The 22,493-nt window shown below is 40.1% G+C and overlaps 1 protein-coding gene across 1 annotated transcript in view; it reads right to left on the bottom strand.

The window, feature by feature from the left end:
• The window catches only part of dscamb (Down syndrome cell adhesion molecule b), a 160,475-nt gene that overhangs the window by 42,926 nt on the left and 95,056 nt on the right, over window positions 1-22,493 (bottom strand). Inside the window, exons 4-10 of the mRNA XM_017495030.3 lie at window positions 22,308-22,454; window positions 18,007-18,285; window positions 17,427-17,702; window positions 9,259-9,555; window positions 7,525-7,797; window positions 2,379-2,657; window positions 1,765-1,884 (exon numbers count right to left, since the gene is read on the bottom strand). Coding sequence (XP_017350519.1) covers window positions 1,765-1,884; window positions 2,379-2,657; window positions 7,525-7,797; window positions 9,259-9,555; window positions 17,427-17,702; window positions 18,007-18,285; window positions 22,308-22,454 — 1,671 coding nt within the window. The remainder of the gene's footprint in view (window positions 1-1,764; window positions 1,885-2,378; window positions 2,658-7,524; window positions 7,798-9,258; window positions 9,556-17,426; window positions 17,703-18,006; window positions 18,286-22,307; window positions 22,455-22,493) is intronic.

Raw genomic sequence — 22,493 nt, 5'->3', positions numbered from 1 at the left:
CTGTTTATACTCTATTAAACTATGCTATACTGTTTATATAATTAAACAGACATTGCACACGTTGATTTTTCCCTATTTCTGCTGTATTTAATATTCCTATTCACAGATGTCCTACAGGCACAGAAAAAAAAGTCCATTTTGATAAGTTAAATGACTTTCTCATTAATACTTGTTCTTTCAATCTGTGTGGAATCTGCCAGTCTTTCAATTGTCAACAATCGAGTTTTGGTGTGTATAATCGATGCATTTCACTTTATTAGGAAGTCAACACTGTGTAAGATCTCACTTTGCTCTCATGGCGTTGATTCTACAACATGGTAGGAAGATTTCTTATAGATTCTTCCATGCTGACATGATTGCATCACATAACTGATGCAGATTTGTCAGCTGCACATGCATCCCTTCTTGCACCAAAACTCAACAGTGATCTGTTGTATTCAGATATGGTGACTGGGGAGACCGCTGATGTACACTGAACTTCATGGTCATAGAACCAGTTTGAGACAACTTTTGCTTTGCGTTGTGGCACTTTATCATGCTGGAAGTAGCCATTATATGATGGATATATTGTGCCCATAAAGCGATGCATATGGTTAGTAACAATACTGAGGCTATGGAAATCAATGCTAGATTAGTATTTATAGGCCCAAATTGTGCTAAGAAAACATTCCCCACACCATTACGCCACCACCACCATTGGACTGGACTTTTGACATAAGGCAGGTTGTGTCCATGGATTCATGATGCTGATGCCAAATTCTGACCATCTGCATGTCACAGCAGAAATCGAGATTCATCAGGCCAAGTGACATTTATTCAATCTTCCACTGTCCAGCTGTAGGCTCATGGTTTGACAGGCTGTGTATTCTGAGATGCTCTTCTGCTTCTTAGTGTAAAGAGTGATTATTTGAGCTTACTTCCTGTCAGCTCAAACAAGTCTGGCCATTAACCTCTGACCTCTCTCAACAAGGCGTTTCTGCCCACAGAACTGCTTCTCACTTAATGTTTTGTTGCACCATTCTGTGCAAAATCTAGAGACTGTTGCATGTGAAAATTCCAGAAGATCGGCAATTATAGGGATATTCAAACGAGTCTGCCTGGCAGCAACAACCATACCACAGTCCCAAAGGTCACATTTTCCCCATTCAGATATTTGATGTGAACATTAACTGAAGCTCTTGACCTGCATCTGCATGATTTTATGCATTGCACTGCTGCCACATGATCGGCTGATTGAATAATTGCATGAATAACGTGGACAGTGAGTGAGCAAACCTGTTCCCGAGAGAGTTTATTTGGTAATACAATGTTTCTAAGTGTTGTTTTTTAAAGGATTTGTCCACATCTTGTAAAAGAGATTTATTAAAACCCAATTTCTATAACCTTTCATACTGACAAAGAAGCAGTAAAGTGAATTTCACCAACAGTGTTGACATTTTCTGTTTCTGTGATTTTCCATGAGCAGGCTATTTGAGATTGCTATACTTTGGTGCATACCAGCAATTCTAAATTCAGCTACAAAGCAAAAATGAGTGAATGAGGTTTCCTTATGAAAGACCGTAAACAGGTCAAGCATTGAAAGAGAAGCTGCAACGGATAGTTCAAGATCATTCATATTGTCTAAATAATATGACAAAATAATGTAGTTGAGTTGCATATTCACCAAATTTAATTCAGCCTCACAGTGTGGTTTAGCAATAGTTTACTTTAATTACTTTAATCATGGCTTGATCATCAATGGAGTTTTATTATTTTATTTTTTACCTTTAGAATGTTTCCACACGATTGTAGGAATCGGGTTTCCTTTAGCCGAGCAGTTCAGAATAACAGATTTCCCATAGATTCCATCTTGGTCCCGAGGTTGCACCTCAAAATGTGGTGGGACTGTGGAAAATAAACAAACAAATAAGGAACCATCTACTATATATGAGATAATACAGGTATGTATATCAATTATAAGGATATGCCATGCTACAGAAATCTGAAGTACTCTATCCATGCATCCATCTTCAACCGCTTACTCCTTTTCAGGGTCGCGGGGAACCTGGAGCCTATCCCAGGAAGCATCGGGCACAAGGCGGGGTACACCCTGGACAGGGTGCCAGTCCATCGCAGGGCACAATCACATACACACTCACACACCCATTCATACACTACAGACACGGACATGGTAGGCCTACCATGCATGTCTTTGGACTGGGGAAGGAAACCCCCGCAGCACGGGGAAGAACATGCAAACTCCGCAAACACATGGCCCCAGCGGGACTCGAACCCCGAACGCTGGAGGTGTGAGGCGAACGTGCTAACCACTAAGAACCTATAGCTTTTAATTATTTATCTAGCTAGGTTTTCATTGGGGTGGATTTTTGACCTCTGACCTTTAACAATAAGCTGAATGCTGTGCTCCACAGCAGCTGCCTCATTGCGGGCGATACAGGTATAGCTCCCGTTGTGGATCTCTGACAGGTTGGAGATGCGTAGTGAGCTGGTGAAGTCGATATTGTCGATAGTGACTCCTAAGCTGGCATTGATCGGCTTGCCGTCTTTGTGCCAAGTAATGGACATGGGCAGGTCGCCGGAGGTCACCACACAGGGGATGAAGACTCTCTGACCTATGGAGGCACTTTGGGAGTCTGAGTGCTGGATCAAAGGTGGAACTGAGAGGACATTATGGCATAGGGGTGGATAAAGAGAGAGAGAGAGAGAGAGAGAGAGAGAGAGAGAGAGAGAGAGAGAGAGAGAGAGGGAAATTAATTTGATATAAAATGTTAATACAGTTAAAATGTATTTATACCACAGTTTTTTTGAATTCTCAAATCTAATTGTTCAAAAGTTACTACATTTTCTATAGCCGCATGGCTCTAGTAGCTGTAGCTGTCCAAATACACTCGTTGTAATATCTTTTCTATCGTAACATTTAATTTTCCACCATGGGAAAGACTTCAGGACAGTGAATGTTGTGTTTTGTGGTTTCTCAGTAACATGGCAACCTGCATTTTTTTTGTGTCTCATTAACTTCAAGAGAAAGTGAGGGAATGACTGTGTATAGTCGCTATAATGAACCCTTTAGAATTTTCTACAATTTTGCATGAATGTGACCTAAAACATCATCAGATTTTCACACATGACCTACCGTAAAAGTAGATAAAGAAAACCTAATTAAAAAATAAGACAAAAATATTATACTTGGTCATTTATTTATTGAGGAAAATCATCCAAAATTACAAGTCTGTGAGTCACAAAAGTATGTGAAACTTTGCTTTCAGTATCTGGTGTGACCCCTTTGTGCAGCAATAACTGTAACTAAACGTTCCGGTAACTGTTGATCAGTCCTGCACATCGGCTTGGAGGAATTTGAGCCCGTTCCTCAGTCCAGAACAGCATCAACTCTGGGATGTTGGTGGGTTTCCTCACATGAACTGTATTAAGGTTCATGGATTAAGGTCAGGACTTTGACTTGGTCATTCCAAAACATTAACCTTATTTTTTAACATTTTTTTGCATTTTAACATTAACATTCTTCTTTAACCATTTTGGTAGAAAAACTTATGTGCTTAGGGTCATTGACTTGCTGCATGACACACTTTCACTTGAGATTCAATTCACATACAGATGTCCTGACATTTTCCTTCAGAATTTCCTGATATAATTCAGAATTCATTAATCCATCAATGATCGCAAGCCGTCCAGGCCCAGATGCAGCAAAATAGGCCCAAAATGATTATACTAGCACCACCATGTTTCACAGATGAGATAAAGTTCTTATGCTGGAATGCAGTGTTTTCCTTTATCCAAACATAACATTTCTCATTTAAGAATTTTTTTTTAAATTTTGGTCTCATCCATCCACAAAACATTTTTCCAATAGCCTTCTGGCTTATCCATGTGATCTTTGTATTGCAGACAGGAAGCAATGTTCTTTTTGGAGAGCAGTGGCTTTCTATTTGCAGCCCTGCCATGTACACCACTGTTGTTCAGTGTTCTCCTAATGGTGGACTCATGAACAATAACATTAGCCAATACTTGCCTTTTGTTGCTTAGAAGTTATTGTGGGTTCCTTTGTGACCGACTATTACAAGTCTTGCTCTTGGAGTGATTTTTTTTAGTTTGACCACTCCTGATGAGGGTAACAATGCTCTGTCCTCCATTTGTACACAATCTGTCTGCATGTGGAATGGTGGAGTTCAAACTCTTTTGAGATGGTTTTATAACCTTTTCCAGCCTGATGAGCATCAACGACTCTTTTTCTGAGGTCCTCAGAAATCTCCTTTGTTCGTGCCATGATACACTTCCAGCAACATGTTTTGTGATCATCAGACTTTGATAGATCCCTGTTCTTTTGATTGAAAACACCTGATACTAATTTCACCTTCAAATTAACTGCTAATCCAAGAGTTTCACATACTTTTGCCACTCACAGATATGTAAAATTTGATAATTTTCCTCAATAAATATTAGAATAGTACAATATTTTTGTCTCATTTGTTTAAGTGGGTTCTCTTCATATACTTTTAGGACTTGTGTGAAATGATGATTTTGGTTATACTTAAGCAGATATATAGACAATTCTAAAGAGTTCACAATCTTTCAAGCACCACTGTAAGTGATAACAGGGATTAATGTAAATGTAACAATTAAATGTAACAATATAATGTAACAATTAAATGTAACATTAAATGTAACAATAAAAGGATAAATGGTATCACATATCATTCTTTAATATATATATTTTTAAATTAAACATTGGTAAATTGCTGTGGTACAACAATTATACAACAGTAACTTTCCGGTCCAATAATCTGATTGGTCAAGCGGGGTACCAAAGGTGCCTTTGTTTCCTATAACCACACTGGGATGTTGCACTGTGTCTATCACTCTGCTCGTCTGTGTGCCACATAAAATTCCACTTCCTAGTTCGAAACCATTAACACAGTAGTGTTAGTGACATCATTAGCAGACATGGCAAACAATACTTTTGAGGATTATAACGTTTGACTTAAAATATTAAAGTTTGTCATTTGAAAATGAGAAGGAAAAAGGGACATCAATTTTACACCTTTAATGGGAACGTACCAATCAATGTGACCGAGCTAGCTGACATGCTAGAGCTGAGTGTGGCTTCTTTGGGGTCTAGTTCCACTAGCAGAGCAAACATAACCACAACATTTGTCCATACTGTGTCTGAAATGTGTCCTGAATATCGGCACGGCAGTGATTAACTGCACTCGCCCTGCGGCCTCATACTTGCAGCGGACAACAGCCCTGCCGATATTCAGTATAACCACACTCTTGCTTAATTAATATTAATACTGCTTAATTAAACTCTTCAGGATGTGTGTGCTAGTATAGGAAAATAAACTCTGGTGGGTAACCATCTGATTGTTGATTATTTTCCTATAAGAGCACAGTCCATCATGTTTTATTCTTTACTTGTCATTCTTTACATGCCATCTGACAATCACATGCAGTATGACTTTCTTCTTCCTACTTGAAGAATTTCACATGTAGATGTGGAGACATGACCACACTCTCATTTCTATATATAAACACTAATAAAGTCCATAATCTGCACACAGACTCTTTTTTTAGATTTACATGCTGTATGATTATTCTGTTTTATTTCTTACTCCACGTTTTACCAAAAAAAAATTGCAATTTTCTGTTCATTTGTGGTGAATTAATGATAACACACCACTATAAATCCTGATTCTAGCTATAAATAAGGATATACCACTGAATGCAATGGCAACCACCATATAACATGCGATGACGAGGCAAACACCAAGTACCCTGTCATCACACGTAAGATAATTGGCGATTTTCAACCACAAGGTCCCGCTCTGCGAGTAACATAAGCCACTGTGACTCCAAATCTGCAGATTTCACCGAGGAGGAGGCATAATGTGAGCTAATGAGGGGAGAAGCAGAGCAGTGAAGAGGAAAAAGACAACTATAAAAGGGTTATTTCCTTTCCCGGCAAATTTAGCATAATGCATTCTCAGGGGACCCAGCCATGGTGTGCATCAGCCTGTCGCGAGAATCAATGAGTTAAAATAACGTTGAACTAAAGCAGCACTTCACTGCTTATTTAATTCACAACAAAGTGGGGATAATGGACTCTAGGGATTCCCTCCTAGCTGCTTCAGAATTTTAAGCATGAACAAATTAGCTAACTCAATCGTGGAGATGTTTTTTCTTTCCATCACTGATGGCATCCACTCAAAAGAGTAACAAGATGACTGAGAGTATGCTGGCGATGCTACTTGAGAGCATACGAATGGTGATGATTTTAAGGTTGGACTGGATTATAGTGTCATGTATAAACCATTATAACAATATACTGTGGTGTGTTATAACCAGTGATGGCTGGTCCTGATATTAGATGGGAGGCTAAAATCTAACATCTTTCAATAGCTCAATGAGTTGAGTAATGCAATATATCATAAGGTCTCGTTGATAATATAATAAGAATGATGTGAGACAAACTATTACACACACACTTAAAGACAGAAAGGCAGTTGCATTTGTGAGTTCAAATTATTCAAGTCTATAATGCCCTACTCGGTTCATGAATGTTTCCTCCAAATTCCAAACATGCTCAACAGAAAAGCTGTAACCCTTCCTTATGGTTCCAGGATACTTCATTTTGTGTAATCTATATTTTGATTAGACTGTGCTTAGTCAATCTACTGTACTTTTAGTTTCTCCTCTGTGGCAGTGGGGGTGTGGCGAGCCGTGAATGGGAGGAGGACCTTCAGAGAATGAGCAGGTAATGATTGAGTATCTACACCTGTTTGTAATGAATGGGCTGTCTTGCTATTGTTCTGCTCTACACGAGGCAATCATGCTAAGCACGAAACAAAAAAACACAGCCTTGCTCTCTGTCACACCTGCCTCCAATGTCCTCAAGCTGAACAGAGTGTCAAAAATACTAAGTGGTTAATGTTTTGCTCAATTATTACCTAAAAGAGTACATAAACATGTGATTTGAGACACCATACTAACTTGTTTAGTCAGTTGCAGACATAGTATCACATGGAACTATACTGGCCCCCACCGTGGGGGCCAGTATAAGATGTTAAGACACTTAACATGAATTTCTGCAGATCTGCACAAGCGAATCTACAGTCTGGGCTAGAAAGAAATCAGTCCCAGCCTGCTCCTTTATACCATTTTGTGTATTTTTCTTACAACTGTTGACGGTACTATTGTGCTTAATTCTGCCAAAATCCAAAATAATCCACACTTATAATATTTGTTAAGGGCAAATAATCTGATTTGGATGCCAAAAAAGAAACCTTATACTATGTCTTTTTTATCATCTCTGAAAGACATATTGGTCCTGCTAGGCCATTTATACCAGCCGTCCCTGGTCCAAAACGGTCTTTGCTTATAATGTGATGGAATAAATGTGCATGTGATGGAATAAATTGAGGTCTTGCTGGAACCTGTTAATAAATTAAGCAAACCTTGTTTTTTTTGTTTTTTGTTTTTTTTAAGTTAAAGCATTTCTTGCCCGCTGACCTTTTACAGTAACATGGACACTCCTATGGATCTGCTTCTCAGGATCCACCAGAACGTAACACGTGTACTCGCCCTCATCCGAGTTCTGCACATTAGACAGCTTCAGTGTGCCGTTGTTCTCAAAGGCACGCTGGCGATGGTTAAACGGGAGTAAGTTGGAATCTTTGTACCACTTGATGGAGTAGTAGGGGTAGCCAATGATGCGGCAGTGAATGAACATGTCACGCCCCGCGATGGCAGTAAGGTTTTTCATTGGGCGGATACTGGCAGGACCTGTTAGGGAAAACGAAACATTAGGAACATCAACATGGTTATGTTCGGGAATGTTTATGTCTTTTTTTGAGTTGTACTACTACGCACTACTAAGTTGCAGAGCCTTGAAGAGTCAAAACTAGGACTATTATGCATTTGAATATATTATTATAAGTGCATCTATTCTCTAATCTGATCATGGTTATGAGTCAGGTTACTCTACACTGTATTTATGTACAGAAACAACTGAACAGCCAAGCATTCAGTCACTTTTAGTCACCTAAAATATGAGGGCTATATATTAAAAGAGCTGTATTAAAATTAGAAGGCACTGTGCACCTGAACCTCATAAGTTTTATTCCAGTTTGCTGCAGAGATAAAACAACGAAAACTGTGTCTTATTACACACAGATTACACTGTCTGCAACAAAATTTGCACATGAAAATTAGATATATAAATATTTATTTATATAACTATTTATAATGCCATATACTGTATTATCAGCATACAAACCTAATACTCTCTGTTACAGGTAGATTAACATTACAGCTTTTATACACTTACTGGCCACTTTATTAAACACATCTACATTGTTGGGCCACTGTATAGGTGTTCAGTTACAACAAAACTATAATATATAGTACAATAAACCTGTCACTATTGGACAACCAACCTCATTAATATCTGACAATGGTCCTATGGTGGTCTCTATTCTATTCTATTGATAGACAGGAGGTCTATGGGGGCTGACAATTGTGCAATATATAGGTTACTGTCACTAAGAGTATACCTACAAACATGGCTGGTTCTAGCTATAAGTGGATTAAGCAGTCACTTGTGGTCTAAAACTTGAGAGGCACACTTGACAAAAGTTTGTGGATACTTGACCGTCATACCCATATGTGCTTTTTTTTCGAACATCCCATTCCAGTTTTGGAATCAGTCGTCTGTGTAGGCCACTTGAGTTCATCCACTCCCAACTTGGCAAACCATGTCTTTATGGAGCTTGCTTATGCACAGGGGCATTGTCATGCTGGAACAGGTTTGGGCCTCTTAGTCTCAGTGAAAATTATATGCTATAGCATACAAAGACATCCTATGTGTGCTTCCAGCTTTGTGGCAACAGTTTGGGGAAGAACCACATGTGGGTGTGAAGGTTTGGTGTCCACAAACATTTTGCCATATAGTGTATGATTGAGGTGGTTAGTTGGGTTGCAGGGTGGCCATAGTAGCATGTTATTTAGGGTCTTCAAATGTTCAGAAATAACCCTGATTACAAAAGGCTGGTAGGTTTAGCTGAAAAACTAGCTACAACAGTCAACTAAGTATATGTCAAAAAGAAAAGCAGAAACATGAATATTCATACTGACTCTCTCGGCTAGAAAAAAAAACAAAAAAACATCTTAAAAACAGGTTTCATAAAGGTGTAATGTGAGTGCATTTTTGTTTGTTTTTGTTGGAGGAGCTGATCTGACAAGCACCTCTTACGTTTATTCGCGCCTGGTAGGAGACCGATCCGGCAGAGTTGTTGCAGGTGCAACGGTAGACGCCGCCGTCGGTGACCTGTGTATGTGAGACATTCAGATAGCTGAGCACGTGGCCCTCGACTGTGACAAATCGATCCATGCGGTGGTGGCTGTCCTTGATGACCGGCTCATCATCCAGTGTCCATGTCACGGTGGGGAGTGGGGTGCCTTTGACGTGACACACCAGGGAGATCGGCTCATTGGGGCTCACCACCTTTTCGCTGAAGGCCGACAGGATCTTTGGAGTGCCATCTGAGGAGGAGATGTGGAGGGAGGAGAAGATATAAACACAGAAAGTTTTAACAGCTTCACAGGGGTTTGTTATGCAAATTGCAGGTATATTTTATCGTGTTTATAGTTTATAGTATATGTATCACATATACATTTATAATGCTCAAGATCAATCATAACTCTAGATGTGACAGGAACATTGGGATGATGTACATTATTGTAAAGATATCTGAAACAGTTGTTCTATTAAAATTATGCTATACAGTTTTAAGCAGTGACATCACGACAATGCTTTATTTTTACATTGTTTTGATAAAAAACTGATGGCTATGAGTAATTCTTTTAAAATTCCAACAAGTAGTTTTAATTATAGTTTTCATTCCATTGTTCAAACTAACAAGCACCAAGTCACTGAGGTCAGTCCAGGTGGTCTTTTTGCAGGAGTGGCATGACCAGCTTGTAAGTTGGACAGAAATGGTAGTACACAAAATGTATACAATCTACTGTATAATTTATACAAGAACTGTGTACTTATTTTAAAATATACTTAATATTGTAATCAATGAGAAGCTGAATCTACAGTTTAGCTAATCCTAATTAAAACATTCTAGGAATTGAAGGTTTTGGGGTTTTTTTTGGATTTGAAGATTTAGCATGCCCTGACAATTTTACATCTGAAGTCAAACTGGAATCATAGTCAATATGTAACATGGTTCTGAGTTATTTTGAAACTATCAAAAACAGGATAAACAACCTATCATTTAAGGTGACTTTTATTCACAACTTAAAAGGTTAAAGCTAAAAAAAAAAGGTTCATATGTAAATATATACATGGAAACCATAAAATATACAGACTTATACATGTACTGAGCTTGTGTGGGAGTTACAGGCAGAATGAAACTGTATGCTCAAAACATATACCAGGGGAAATTAAAGTTCATGGCCTGGGTCGAAACACTGGCAGTCAAAAAGACAGAAGTATACTCCAAACTCGTACACCAGAAAAATGTGATAATCAAGAAAACTACACAAAATACTAAATAAATAAAACAGTAGGTTTAAACATACCATCTCATCATTTAGAAATAGTATTGTCCTTCAAAACTTATTTACTGTTATTTGTTTTTTCACGTCCTTTATTTCTTTCAGCCAAGAAAGTTAAAACAGCTTTGATTCCATTCTTGGTGCCTTTGAAGTCATAGCTCATCACTGCTCTCTAATTGTGCAGACTCACTCCCCATCATTATAGATGATCAATATCTCTTTACTCAGTTCGCCTGCCGTAGGACACAGTTGCCTCAGGAATCAGGCTCAGGTAAGTATCTGCTGGTCGAAGGTCCGATCATCTCAACTTAAAGCTACTGTAAACACAGCTTCATCTCAACATTAGACAAAATGTTATCCTGACTGTATTTTAATACTGTTTTTATCATGCCCTTTAAACTCATGTAGCCATCCAAAGGGCCATTTCAATAGTTTGGGCCATAGGGCTATTTCAGGTGAAATTGGTCAGATGAAGAACAACAACAAAATATTTCATATTGCAAATCTATATTGTACCTATATATTCTAAATTCATAGATGGAAACTGACAAACTGACAGAAAGTTTTCCCATTTGCTCTCTTCATAGCCAAGCACTAAAAGCAAAGTTGGAACTTTGTAACAAAGTCGTCACATTGTAAATAAGACAGTGACCTCACATGTATTGTCTACAAAAGGCTCTTGCTATATCACGCTCATCACCTGCCATTCCTCTACTTAACCATAGAACTACTGTATGTTTACATATGTAATAGAAAATTCTTACAACAATTGCTGATACCTTTTTTCTATGTGTAATGTTGCTCACTAAAGGTGATGCTGGTTGTTATTCAGGGTAAGATATGTTCAATTGCGGAGACTGATGTTATTTGAGAATTTGAATCACTTGAATGCAGATACTGTTTCTATTGAGTTTAAGAGTCATTCAACGACTGACACTGCCCTCTATTGATGATGAGAATCGCTCAATATATTAGTACTGACCTCTGTAATTGATGATGAGAATCACCCAATCTATACTGTACCTTACTAAGGATGAAAAACATGCAAGGCACTGCCACTGCCTTTTGTTGTAGGTGAGAATCACTCAGGCACTCAAGATACTGATCTTAGTTGAAGTAGAGACTCAAAAAAGTTCTTATTACTGTACTCTGTTGATGATGGAATAACTCAAACAACCAATGGTTTTATCTACTATTCTTGATTAAGGAAGACAGTCACTCAAAATTATCACAGATCTCATGGGGTGTGGTAGAATCTGGTGAATGTGGGCAGTGAATTCCATGTTTTACCATATAAATATCTTTATTATGGCAGCAGTGCTGTGTTCAGCCACAACATTACCTGTTTGAATTCCAGTCCCTAACAAAGGAATTGAATGCTGAGCTACAGTGCATGCAATTCGCCATCTCCCTTGGATATAATGATGGCCAAAAAAGCTGTCTCAAATAGCTGACACACACTTTAGATCTGTTCTGTTCTCCTTCTATTGGTTCATACAGCAAGTTAAATAAACTGGCCTAGTACCAAGGCCAGAATGGTGTTATCAACAATATTGGCTGTGTCATCTGCCTGCATGCACTGCATTGTCATCCATAACAGTAATATCACATACAGTCTTACATTTGGCCAATCATATTTGAATGCTTTCCTAGCCCAGAGCCTTGGTGGTTGATATGTGTTATCTGTCCACAATAGTAGCTTAGAGGTTCCTGGTTCCTGTACCAGCACCATCCACACAGCTTTCATTTCAAGGATGTTGATTTGATGGTAACAAGCCTTGGTCTCGAAGATCCCAACTGCCTGTCCCCTCCCATAGCCCAACCAACCTCACATACCCCCGTCCCCCACCACTCCTGCCCTTCTTCTATTGAAACAACACTGAAATGGTCTGAGATTCAACATTCCTACTTCTACTACTGGAGTTGCTGCTGCCAACATCCTTACCAGCTGCAGATGTTTGGCCATTTACAATTCCCTCAATGTATAAAAAGCTCTACTTACACTTGAGCTCTAGCCGCAGAGCTTCCAGAAGTGAAATCAGGAGATCCGCCTGTCTTGTCAGTTATTGATGAGACTGACTGTATAGCAATCAATCATCTAGAAAGTACACGCAGACCCCGATGCTGCAAGGGCTCTAGACAACATGCACACATTTTGCAGACATCCCAGGTGCTAGCTAGAGCTAACCTAAAGAGAAAACTTTGAATTTATATATCCCTCCACTTACATGGAAGCAGAGAAACTGTCAGTGTTCCAGTTGGTCAGTGCAATGCAAATCTTTCCATTGGGGCCAATATATGATATTACAGACAAATGTGACTGTGTTGATACCCAAACAATGAACCATACAGTATAGTTGAGGAATGCCTGTTAATGAGGCCAGATATCAGGGAACAGACATGGCTGCAGAATACTGGCTCACACATACAGTATCTCACAAAAGTGAGTACACCCCTCACATTTTTGTAAATATTTGATTATATCTTTTCATGTGACAACACTGAAAAAATGACACTTTGCTACAATGTAAAGTAGTGAGTATACAGCTTGCATAACAGTGTAAATTTGCTGTCCCCTCAAAATAACTCAACACACAGCCATTAATGTCTAAACCGCTGGCAACAAAAGTGAGTACACCCCTAAGTGAAAATGTCCAAATTGGGTGCAAAGTATCAATATTTTGTGTGGCCACCATTATTTTGCAGCACTACCTTAACCCTCTTGGGCATGGAGTTCACCAGAGCTTCACAGGTTGCCACTGGAGTCCTCTTCCACTCCTCCATGATGACATCACGGAGCTGGTGGATGTTAGAGACCTCGTGCTCCTCCACCTTAAATTTGAGGATGCCAAACAGATGCTCAATAGGGTTTAGTCCATCACTAAAGATGGACTTTGAGCACAGGTGGATGCTCAAAGCCCAGAGATGCTCAATAGGGTTTAGGTCTGGAGACATGCTTGGTGAGTCTATCACCTTCACCCTCAGCTTCTTTAGCAAGGCAGTGGTCATCTTGGAGGTGTGTTTGGGGGCATTATCATGCTGGAATACTGCCCTGCGGCCCAGTCTCTGAAGGGAGGGGATCATGCTCTGCTTCAGTATGTCACAGTACATGTTGGCATTCATGGTTCCCTCAATGAACTGTAGCTCCCCAGTGCCGGCAGCACTCATGCAGACCATGACACTCCCACCACCATGCTTGACTGTAGGCAAGACACACTTGTCTTTGTACTCCTCACCTGGTTGCCACCATCTTGACACCATCTGAACCAAATAAGTTTATCTTGGTCTCATCAGACACAGGACATGGTTCCAGTAATCCATGTCCTTAGTCTGCTTGTCTACAGCAAACTGTTTGCGGGCTTTCTTGTGCATCATCTTTAGAAGAGGCTTCCTACTGGGACGACAGCCATGCAGACCAATTTGATGCAGTGTGCATCGTATGGTCTGAGCACTGACAGGCTGACCCCCCACCCCTTCAACCGATGCAGCAATGCTGGCAGCACTCATATGTCTATTTCCCAAAGACAACCTCTGGATATGATGCTGAGCACGTGCACTCGACTTTTTTGGTCGACCATGGCAAGGCCTGTTCGGAGTGGAACCTGTCCTGTTAAACCGCTGTATGGTCTTGGCCACCATGCTGCAACTCAGTGTCCTGGTCTTAGCAATCTTCTTGCAGAATAGGCCATCTTTATGTAGAGCAACAATTATTTTTTTCACATTCTCAGAGAGTTCTTGAGTTCCATGAGGTGCCATGTTGAACTTCCAGTGACCAGTATGAGGGAGTGTGAGAGCGATGACACCAAATTTAACACACCTGCTCCTGCAAATTTAACCTGCTCCCCATTCACACCTGAGACCTTGTAACACTAACAACTCACATGACACTGGGGAGGGAAAATGGCTAATTCAGCCCAATTTGGACATTTTCAATTAGGGGTGTACTCACTTTTGTTGCCAGCGGTTTAGACATTAATGGCTATGTGTTGAGTTATTTTGAGGAGACAGCAAATTTACACTGTTACACAAGCTGTACACTCACTACTTTACATTGTAGCAAAGTGTCATTTCTTCAGTGTTGTCACACGAAAAGATATAGTCAAATATTTACAAAAATGTGAGGGGTGTACTCACTTTTGTGAGATACTGTATATGAAATAAACATTTGGAGTATAGAAATATGGCACTAGAATGGGCCAGATTCCACCTCCCATTTTGCAATTATGGTTTAATTTAACCCACCTTTGCATTCTGATCTGCTGCTGTGGTAATAGTTTGGTGTGTGCTATATCCTGCATAACTCTTACAATCTGCCATTAGGGACTTTGAACCTCAAGTCTTCTGGGACCTCAAGTAACCTGCTGTCCCATATGATTAATTTGTGTTTTAATCATGAAGGTGTGATTACCTAGTGCCTCTATAACCAGTACACCAAAGGCACCAGCATCAAGTGGGGAAAAGTGTTTTACCAGCCTCTAGCAATGGCGTTTGTGCAAGCCAAATTTGCCTTCCGATTTGTGTCAATAGACCCAGACTTGATGATTTCCCATGCCATGTTGCTATGGCTTCCATAACTTAGGGAACAGGTTCCCAACACTGGTTCTGGAGAACCCCATGCCCTTGCTGCGTTTTCCTTGCCTCAGCTAATTAACAGCCCTTCCAGAGTTGAAGTGGGAGTGTTAGAGCAGGTAAAACACTTGCAGTTTAGGCATTCAGCATGGTGTTAGTGATAGAGATTATACTCACCAGGTTTTCAAACCAGTTTTATATACAGATTTTGCACAGTGCAGATCTGCCCACAACGCTTTGTTCTCACATACTACTAAGGAAGTCTCTCTCTCTCTACTGGTGGCATTAATTGCAGCCCTGTGCAAAACTTATGTGTACTCTTATATATAGTTGCAGATTTCCTGCATTCTATAAAGTTAAAGATATAAAATTTTCTTTAGGAAACTGGTACACTGTGGAATTGTCCAGCTTGTGCTGATATACCACAAAATGGGTCAAGCATTTGATCCACTGCATTAGGTGAGGGATCAAGCTTTAGTTTTGCCAAGACGGCCTTGAGCCTGCTTGGAACACATTATCCGCTACTGTGTCACACACAGGGCTTACAATCTGACCTTCCAAATGCGCCTTTTACAAGTGATGTGGGCCACTCGTTAAGATGGGCCTCAAGCTTTGAAAATAAAATACAGCCCCTGAAAGTTTGTCTCTATATGCAAGGCAGCTGTACTGCACTTCATTGCATTGTTGCACTGCTGATAATAGTTCTTGCATTTGGCTCATGCTCCCTGGCAGCTTCTCTGCTCTGTGCTCCAACTTAGTAAGGGTGTACATTCATTCCTCTTCATGGGGCTGAAGAGCTGAACCCTCTGTCAGCTGTTGTTCTTCCTTTGATTGTACCACAGAGGACCTTCCCTGCCTTTTCTTAGTGGGCCTTGCAGTCACATCAGTTACTTCAGTCCCCAATACAGTCACGCAGCTTCGGGGAAGGTTGCTGAACAGACTGCATCCTTCCGTGGCGGGTGCTTCCTGTGTCAGCACTGGCATTATGCTGCAATTGGGTCAAGGCTAGGTCTTGAAGTCTTGAATCTGTTTCTTCTGCTTTCTCAGCATGAAAAGAATGGTCATGGTCACATGTGTCACATGTGATGTCATGGTAACAACATTGTTTTTTAGTACTAGGTTACTAGGAAATAAGCAAATCTGAAAACTCCACTAGTTCCACAAAGAACCCAGTCCAGTGGTCTGGAATGTAAGGAAGTAGATCTTCATTCTGCTGTTAGCAAGATAAATAATTACTCAAGTCAAGGAAACAGGTTCAACTACATTAAGCTGCTGCCAAGAACTAATACAAAATCCACTCATTACACTCTTCTTCCCAGTATTACGTGGACACATATAAGAGTTGAAAGGAGTCAGCATTAAGACACAGTCATCTTGAAAATCAGAACTGTAATGCAGTGGTGCTCTATGCTTAGAGGTAACTTGAGTCATGTTTGATCCTGTGATCTGTGTAACAGAAAGGCTTAACATGAAATCTGGACTTTTTTATACAGGGGGTGATACTAGTCTAGCAATGCACAATACCCATACATACAAGTTAGTTAACTGCTAGTATATTGTTAGTATATATATGCTATTATGCAATGTTCATTCAATGAGATACAGTTAACCACAGAACTACATTCTGTCGCATCCTTTCCCTATATTCTTATTATTATTATTATTATATTTATTTGTTACATTGAATACTCTCTGAAACATGCCAATTCTTATTTTGTAAATAAAACTAAATATCTGATCAAATATATGCTATGTGCCATGGAACGTGTTTTGTTTAACAATAAACTCTAATCTGCACTTGCACCTGCCTCTAACTCAAATACCTGTCGCTATGTCATTCCTGAGCTTAGTGAGTTTGGGTGACTCAGCTCATAATCAGTAATGATTTTTCACACTGATTTCACACTGAATGTTTTTGACCCATGTTCCTACATATTTCTACCACATCAAAAACACAAATTTCTTCAGATTTGAACATCTAGGTGGGTTTTGTGGAAGGATAGGCTGTTCTGTTTTAAGGCATCTGCTTACTGATATAATCCAGGCATTCAGAAGGTGAATGAACACTGGACATCTGATTTTCTAGCAGCTTTCACTCTAAAAATTCCATCATGCATGGCGATAAAATATTCGAATTAGATTAAGTTGTGTGTCAAATGTGTGTATGAGGGGTATGTTTTTTTTTCTTGTTTTTTAAAAAAGAAAATGGCATCCCTTTTATCCTTCTCAAACCAAACCCTGCTCACAAGTATTTTAAGATTAGGCTAAAACCAACTCACCCTCCAGAATGACCTGCACAAAATCCTGGGTCGACATCTTGCCATTGCGTGCAAAACACTGGTAGGCTCCTCCATCGCTCTTGGCCATGCCCTCCATCACCAGGTTCTCATGGCTGAGGCCAGTGATGCGGACATTGGGCCCTGGCTGGATCCTCTCTCCATTTCTGTACCAGGTGATTTCATATTCATCAGAGCCAGTGACACTGCAGAACAGAGACACCTGACTGCCCACACTGCCTCTCACCTTACGAGGACTCACCACTGCTTTCAGGGGCTCTGGAGAGGAAAACACACAGACATAGTGGAGCAAATCAGATACTTTTCTATAATCCAACCAGAATCTTCATCTTTCAGTGCCACTTCCCCAAGAGAAAAATTAGTTGTGCATATGAGCTTAATATCAAGACAAATCCTTAGGTGCTTTGGTAACTGTTATTTCAAGACATTATTTGCTTATTTACTTACATTTATGTCATTATGAATTAGATCACAGCCTGACCAGTGCAGACTCAATCTGTGGATTCAGGATTATAAAAAATTTCACTTTTAAACAAATGTCCACTAGAAACTGGGAACTCACGTTTCACCACCAACCGTCCCACCACCTTGGCATTGCCAAAGCTGTTCCAGACTTCACACACATAGTTGCCTCCATCACTGGGTCGGGTGGCCTCAATCAGGAGGCCTGAGACACTCTGGTGGTAGCGACTGTCTGACTCCAGAGGGCTGTTGTCCTTGAGCCAGCGGTAGCGAGGCGGAGGATGACCAGATGCCTTACAGGGCAGTTCGACCCGATGGCCGACCATGACCTCCTTCCTCTCAAAGCCATCCAGAATAACTGGAGCTGAATCTACAGGTTCTGCAACAAAGAAACATAAAGAAAGGTAGATAGTCAAATAGAAAATAATTACTGTTAATTTGCCAGGTTAATCTAACTCTAGTTATTACTACTGCATTAGTATTGAGTAGTTAATGTATTCAAAGAATGATCATTTGGTGCAAAAATGGCCTTTTATGAAAAAGTAAAGTGAAAGAAAATTGCTTTGATTAATACCATATAGCATACTGTCACACAGGGGCAAGTATAATTAAGCAGCATTGTTGAGGGTAGGTTTAATTTCCATTTGTACTCTATTGCTATTTTCATGGTCAGAAATGAATATTCTTGAGTTGGCATGTTTTTTCCTGATGTGTTTATAAAAGTGAAGCCTTAAAAGTCCTGTCTAATATCTTGCAACGTTTAATGTCAGTCAATTTCAATATAAATGGGTTATACACACAGATCACCACGTAATTAATATAATTATTGAAATCGCCAATGAAATCTATAAGTGAAATCTAATTGGAAAATTGTGTATGCATACATATTGATAATGTATTCACTCGAATCCTATCACTTTTTTAAAAAGTTATACTACCCTTTGCCAGGTTGCTGATGTTCATAAAATTCTTGTACAAAGCAAAAGCCACAACTAATTAAATAAAAAAATAGTAAAGTACCCAGTTGAAAATAGGAAAATAAAAATGTGCTTCCTTTTGTTCCTTCACCTTCTGAACAGGACCTCACTTGTGTAGCCAATAAATGGCATCAGCTACATCATGCTCATCCTTTGGTCATTGACCGAGGTGTCCCTGGCAGTTTTCCACTGAGTAGTGGGACAACAATGACATACATAAACCTCTGTTTTACCTCCTTTGTTTCTTCTCTTGTCCTCTTTCCTATTCTCCTCTTGTTGATATGTTGAGGAAGTGGATCCAAGACACAAAGAATGGAGCAATAAAATATATTTCTTGCTAATCTTATTATTGTTAAATCTGCACCATCATACAGAGTGCATTGATGTGAACCATGGATGATGGTATTTCTAATATTGGACTTATTATTGTTTTGCCACAAATAATTGTCCCAAGACATGCACTCCATTGTTTGAGTCGGTATGCATCAGCATGGCCACTGCAGACACAGAGTAATTAATTTTATAATCTCAACAAGTCCAGAAATGTATAATTTGTTTGAATTGCCAAAACTTTGTCAACTTTCTCAACCTCTTGTATATTTCAGGATAGGGTGGCAGGCTGTTCATGCCAAGCAATGATGGTGTTAGGTACCAGACATGACCATCATTTGGGTGATGTTTGAGACCTGAAAATTTGCAACAGACCACTTTGCCTAACTGCATGTTATATATGTGTAAAACACACCTCCCACTGTATGGAAATACTGTAAACTATTCATCAGCTTCATGTGGCACTATGAGGCCACAGTGAGGAGTAAAACAAGCATCAGATATGGCAGCAGAGCTCGATGAGAAGAAAGAGGTAAGCTTCTTTGCAGGGGCAGGAACTGGCAGTGGGCAAGTGCCAAATGCAAGAGCAATTAGCAGCAATCCAACAATACACTAAAGGGTAGAGCTCACAGGAGCTTATAGTGGCCTACAGCTATCATGCATGCAGAGACAGACCATGAGGTAGTTTCAGCAGCTGCCTCTCATTCTCTAGCTTGAGGCCCACTTTGGTGAAAAGTGCTGATAGTGGCCACCGGTCCACCATCTGATGATCAGAGTGGAGTACAGGAGGTTTGGCTCAGGAACAGCAGTGATTGTGCTGCAGGCTGATATTAAGGCTACCTTAAGGAAACTGAAGCTTGATCTAACCCAATGCATGGTACAGTTGACCAAGTGAGTTACTGGGCTATCCAACAATGTAACAACGTCATTAAAGAGCTCTTATATGCACTCTAAAGCACATAGACACAGCAACCTGAGAAAAGAGCACATATACTAACAGTGATGGCAGATACAACAGGACTAAGGTTGAGATTAATGCCTCTACAGACACTGTCTCACTAGTGGTATAGGCTGATGAAGCCATGCTCGTAAATCTGTGTGGCCTGAAGCCAAATATAAAGGAGCTGGCAGAATGGTTCACAACTTGTACACTGCTATGGTGAGTTGTGAGTTGCATCTGTAACGTGGGGCACAGTTGCTTCTCGCTATTAATGAGATAATGCCCATATAGTAACTGCAAATGAACTGGGTGCCACGATGAGAAACGTGGCAGTGAATCCCTGGAATTGTTCATGCAAATGAGAAGGTTGTTTGGCCAGTCCTCGAAGTTCACACTGTGCCAACTTCTGCTATTACATCACAGGTCTTTAACACACAGGCCTGGAAGGCACTAGATTGTCTACTTGTTCTGGCATTTTCAGGCAACAGGCTACCTTTAGACACCCTTGTCTGCCACCACAAATATTGAAATTCTTGCATCTGTTCAGCAAATTGAAGGTTGATTCCATTCATGTAAATGATTGGTTCACTTGCACAGTCCACCCAACTATGCAACCAGCAGATAAATACCATTGAATGTCCTGAAAACCTTGAAATCTCCAGCTTGGACTAAATGAACCGAAATAGGACTCCTTGAACTCAAAAGACTGAGTTGTCCACGAATTAAACATATCTACCCATCCCCTAGTCCCGCAAATAATTTCCACATAATTACTGCAGGATACAGGAGATTTCTCCACTTTCACCCCAGCAGAGTGCCATTCTCATTCTTTTGGCAACAGGGTGTTAGCAAGGTGTTCATAAAAGGTGTGCAAGTCTCCCTGCAGCGCCTGCAATGGCAGGGTCTGTGTGTAGGGTTTATGTGGACAATTATACATATCCATATTGCAAAGGCGGTTGTAGTATGTACTAGTAGTATGTGCATCCCCTATGCTGGTCCAGCACACATTTTCCCCATCAAAGAAGGAAAGTGTAGAGTCAGATGCCTCCAGCAGGGTTGGAGAAGCTAGTGAAAAATACTGGCTTCTATTAAGAGCTGCCTACATATCGGACTGATTATATGAGACATTGGACACTTGCATCTCACAGTCCTGTGTCAGGAGAATCTGTAATTTTGAAGTAGATGTAAGGTAAGGTGAAAACACCTACAGGATAGCAGAGCATTGGTTTGCTTGTGAACAGACAGATGATGTGGTTCATGAACAAGGCAGAGACAGAAACAAGCTCTTTGTACCAGGATGTGTTAGTGCATTATTGGCCATAATGGATGTGGATGATGCAACAGTGCCTTTGGCAGACTGTGTAATCATTGTGTTGATACCCCCATTCAATCTAAAAAGATCATTGTTTCACCTGTTAATATTACTCATGGGCCATCCATTCCCACTAGCCTGCAGTCCGAGACAAAAGGTCACTATGGCATAGCAGAGCGCATACCTTGAAATTATGCTCTGGCCCCTGGGAGACTCCCCAGCATACCACTCTTGTGAGCCTGCATGCTGCGACTATATGGCACTTAAATCACATGACATTACATTTATTCGTTTAGCAGATGCTTTTACCCAAAGCAACTTACAAATGAGGAAATACAAGCAAAGCAATATATAAAGCGTAGAACAATGCAAGTAGTGCTACCATGCAGGATTTATAATTGAGTTCTAGAGAAGCAAACTGCACAGAGTAGAGGTGTAAGATGTTTTCTCACTTTGTGCTAGGGGTTGCATAGACTAGTCAACTAGTCGCCTAATACATTCATTAGTCAAGAAGGAAGAAGGCACCTATGAATCTGGTGCAGGCAGATGGTAAAGAAAGTGTGCTAAATGTCATTTATGTCAGAAAAATTTTAATCTAGACGAAGCCAATGGGCTCTCAAATGCAATGTGAAAATGACTGCCAGATGTTTGTCCAACTGTTTGTGGAGCACCATAAAGGGCCTACAGTGTCTAAAGGCAGGTTGGCCCAGTTGGGTAAAACAAGTGATTATTCAAGATACTTGAACACAGATCCACAAAACTGCTGCATAGTTAGTCATAGAACCATATGTGACATACTAAAGTATGTCTTGTTTATCATATAAGACAAATGAATCCCTCACCTGATAAAAGTAATCTGGCGCTGTTACTTTGTCGGGTCTCTCCGGTGTAGCGATGCCGCGTGGTGCAGCGGTAGATGTTCACCGCATCTTCTGACTGCACGTCCAGAATATACAAGGCCCCTGTGGATGTAACAAGAAATCTTGATCCTAAAAGAAAAAAGAAATTATATAACAGAGAGAAAGAAT

The sequence above is a fragment of the Ictalurus punctatus genome, chromosome 20 (assembly GCF_001660625.3).
Source record: "Ictalurus punctatus breed USDA103 chromosome 20, Coco_2.0, whole genome shotgun sequence".
NCBI classification, from domain to species: Eukaryota; Metazoa; Chordata; class Actinopteri; order Siluriformes; family Ictaluridae; genus Ictalurus; species Ictalurus punctatus.
The sequence above is the reverse complement of the archived record's forward strand: the minus strand, read 5'-3'. Positions and strand labels throughout refer to the sequence as shown.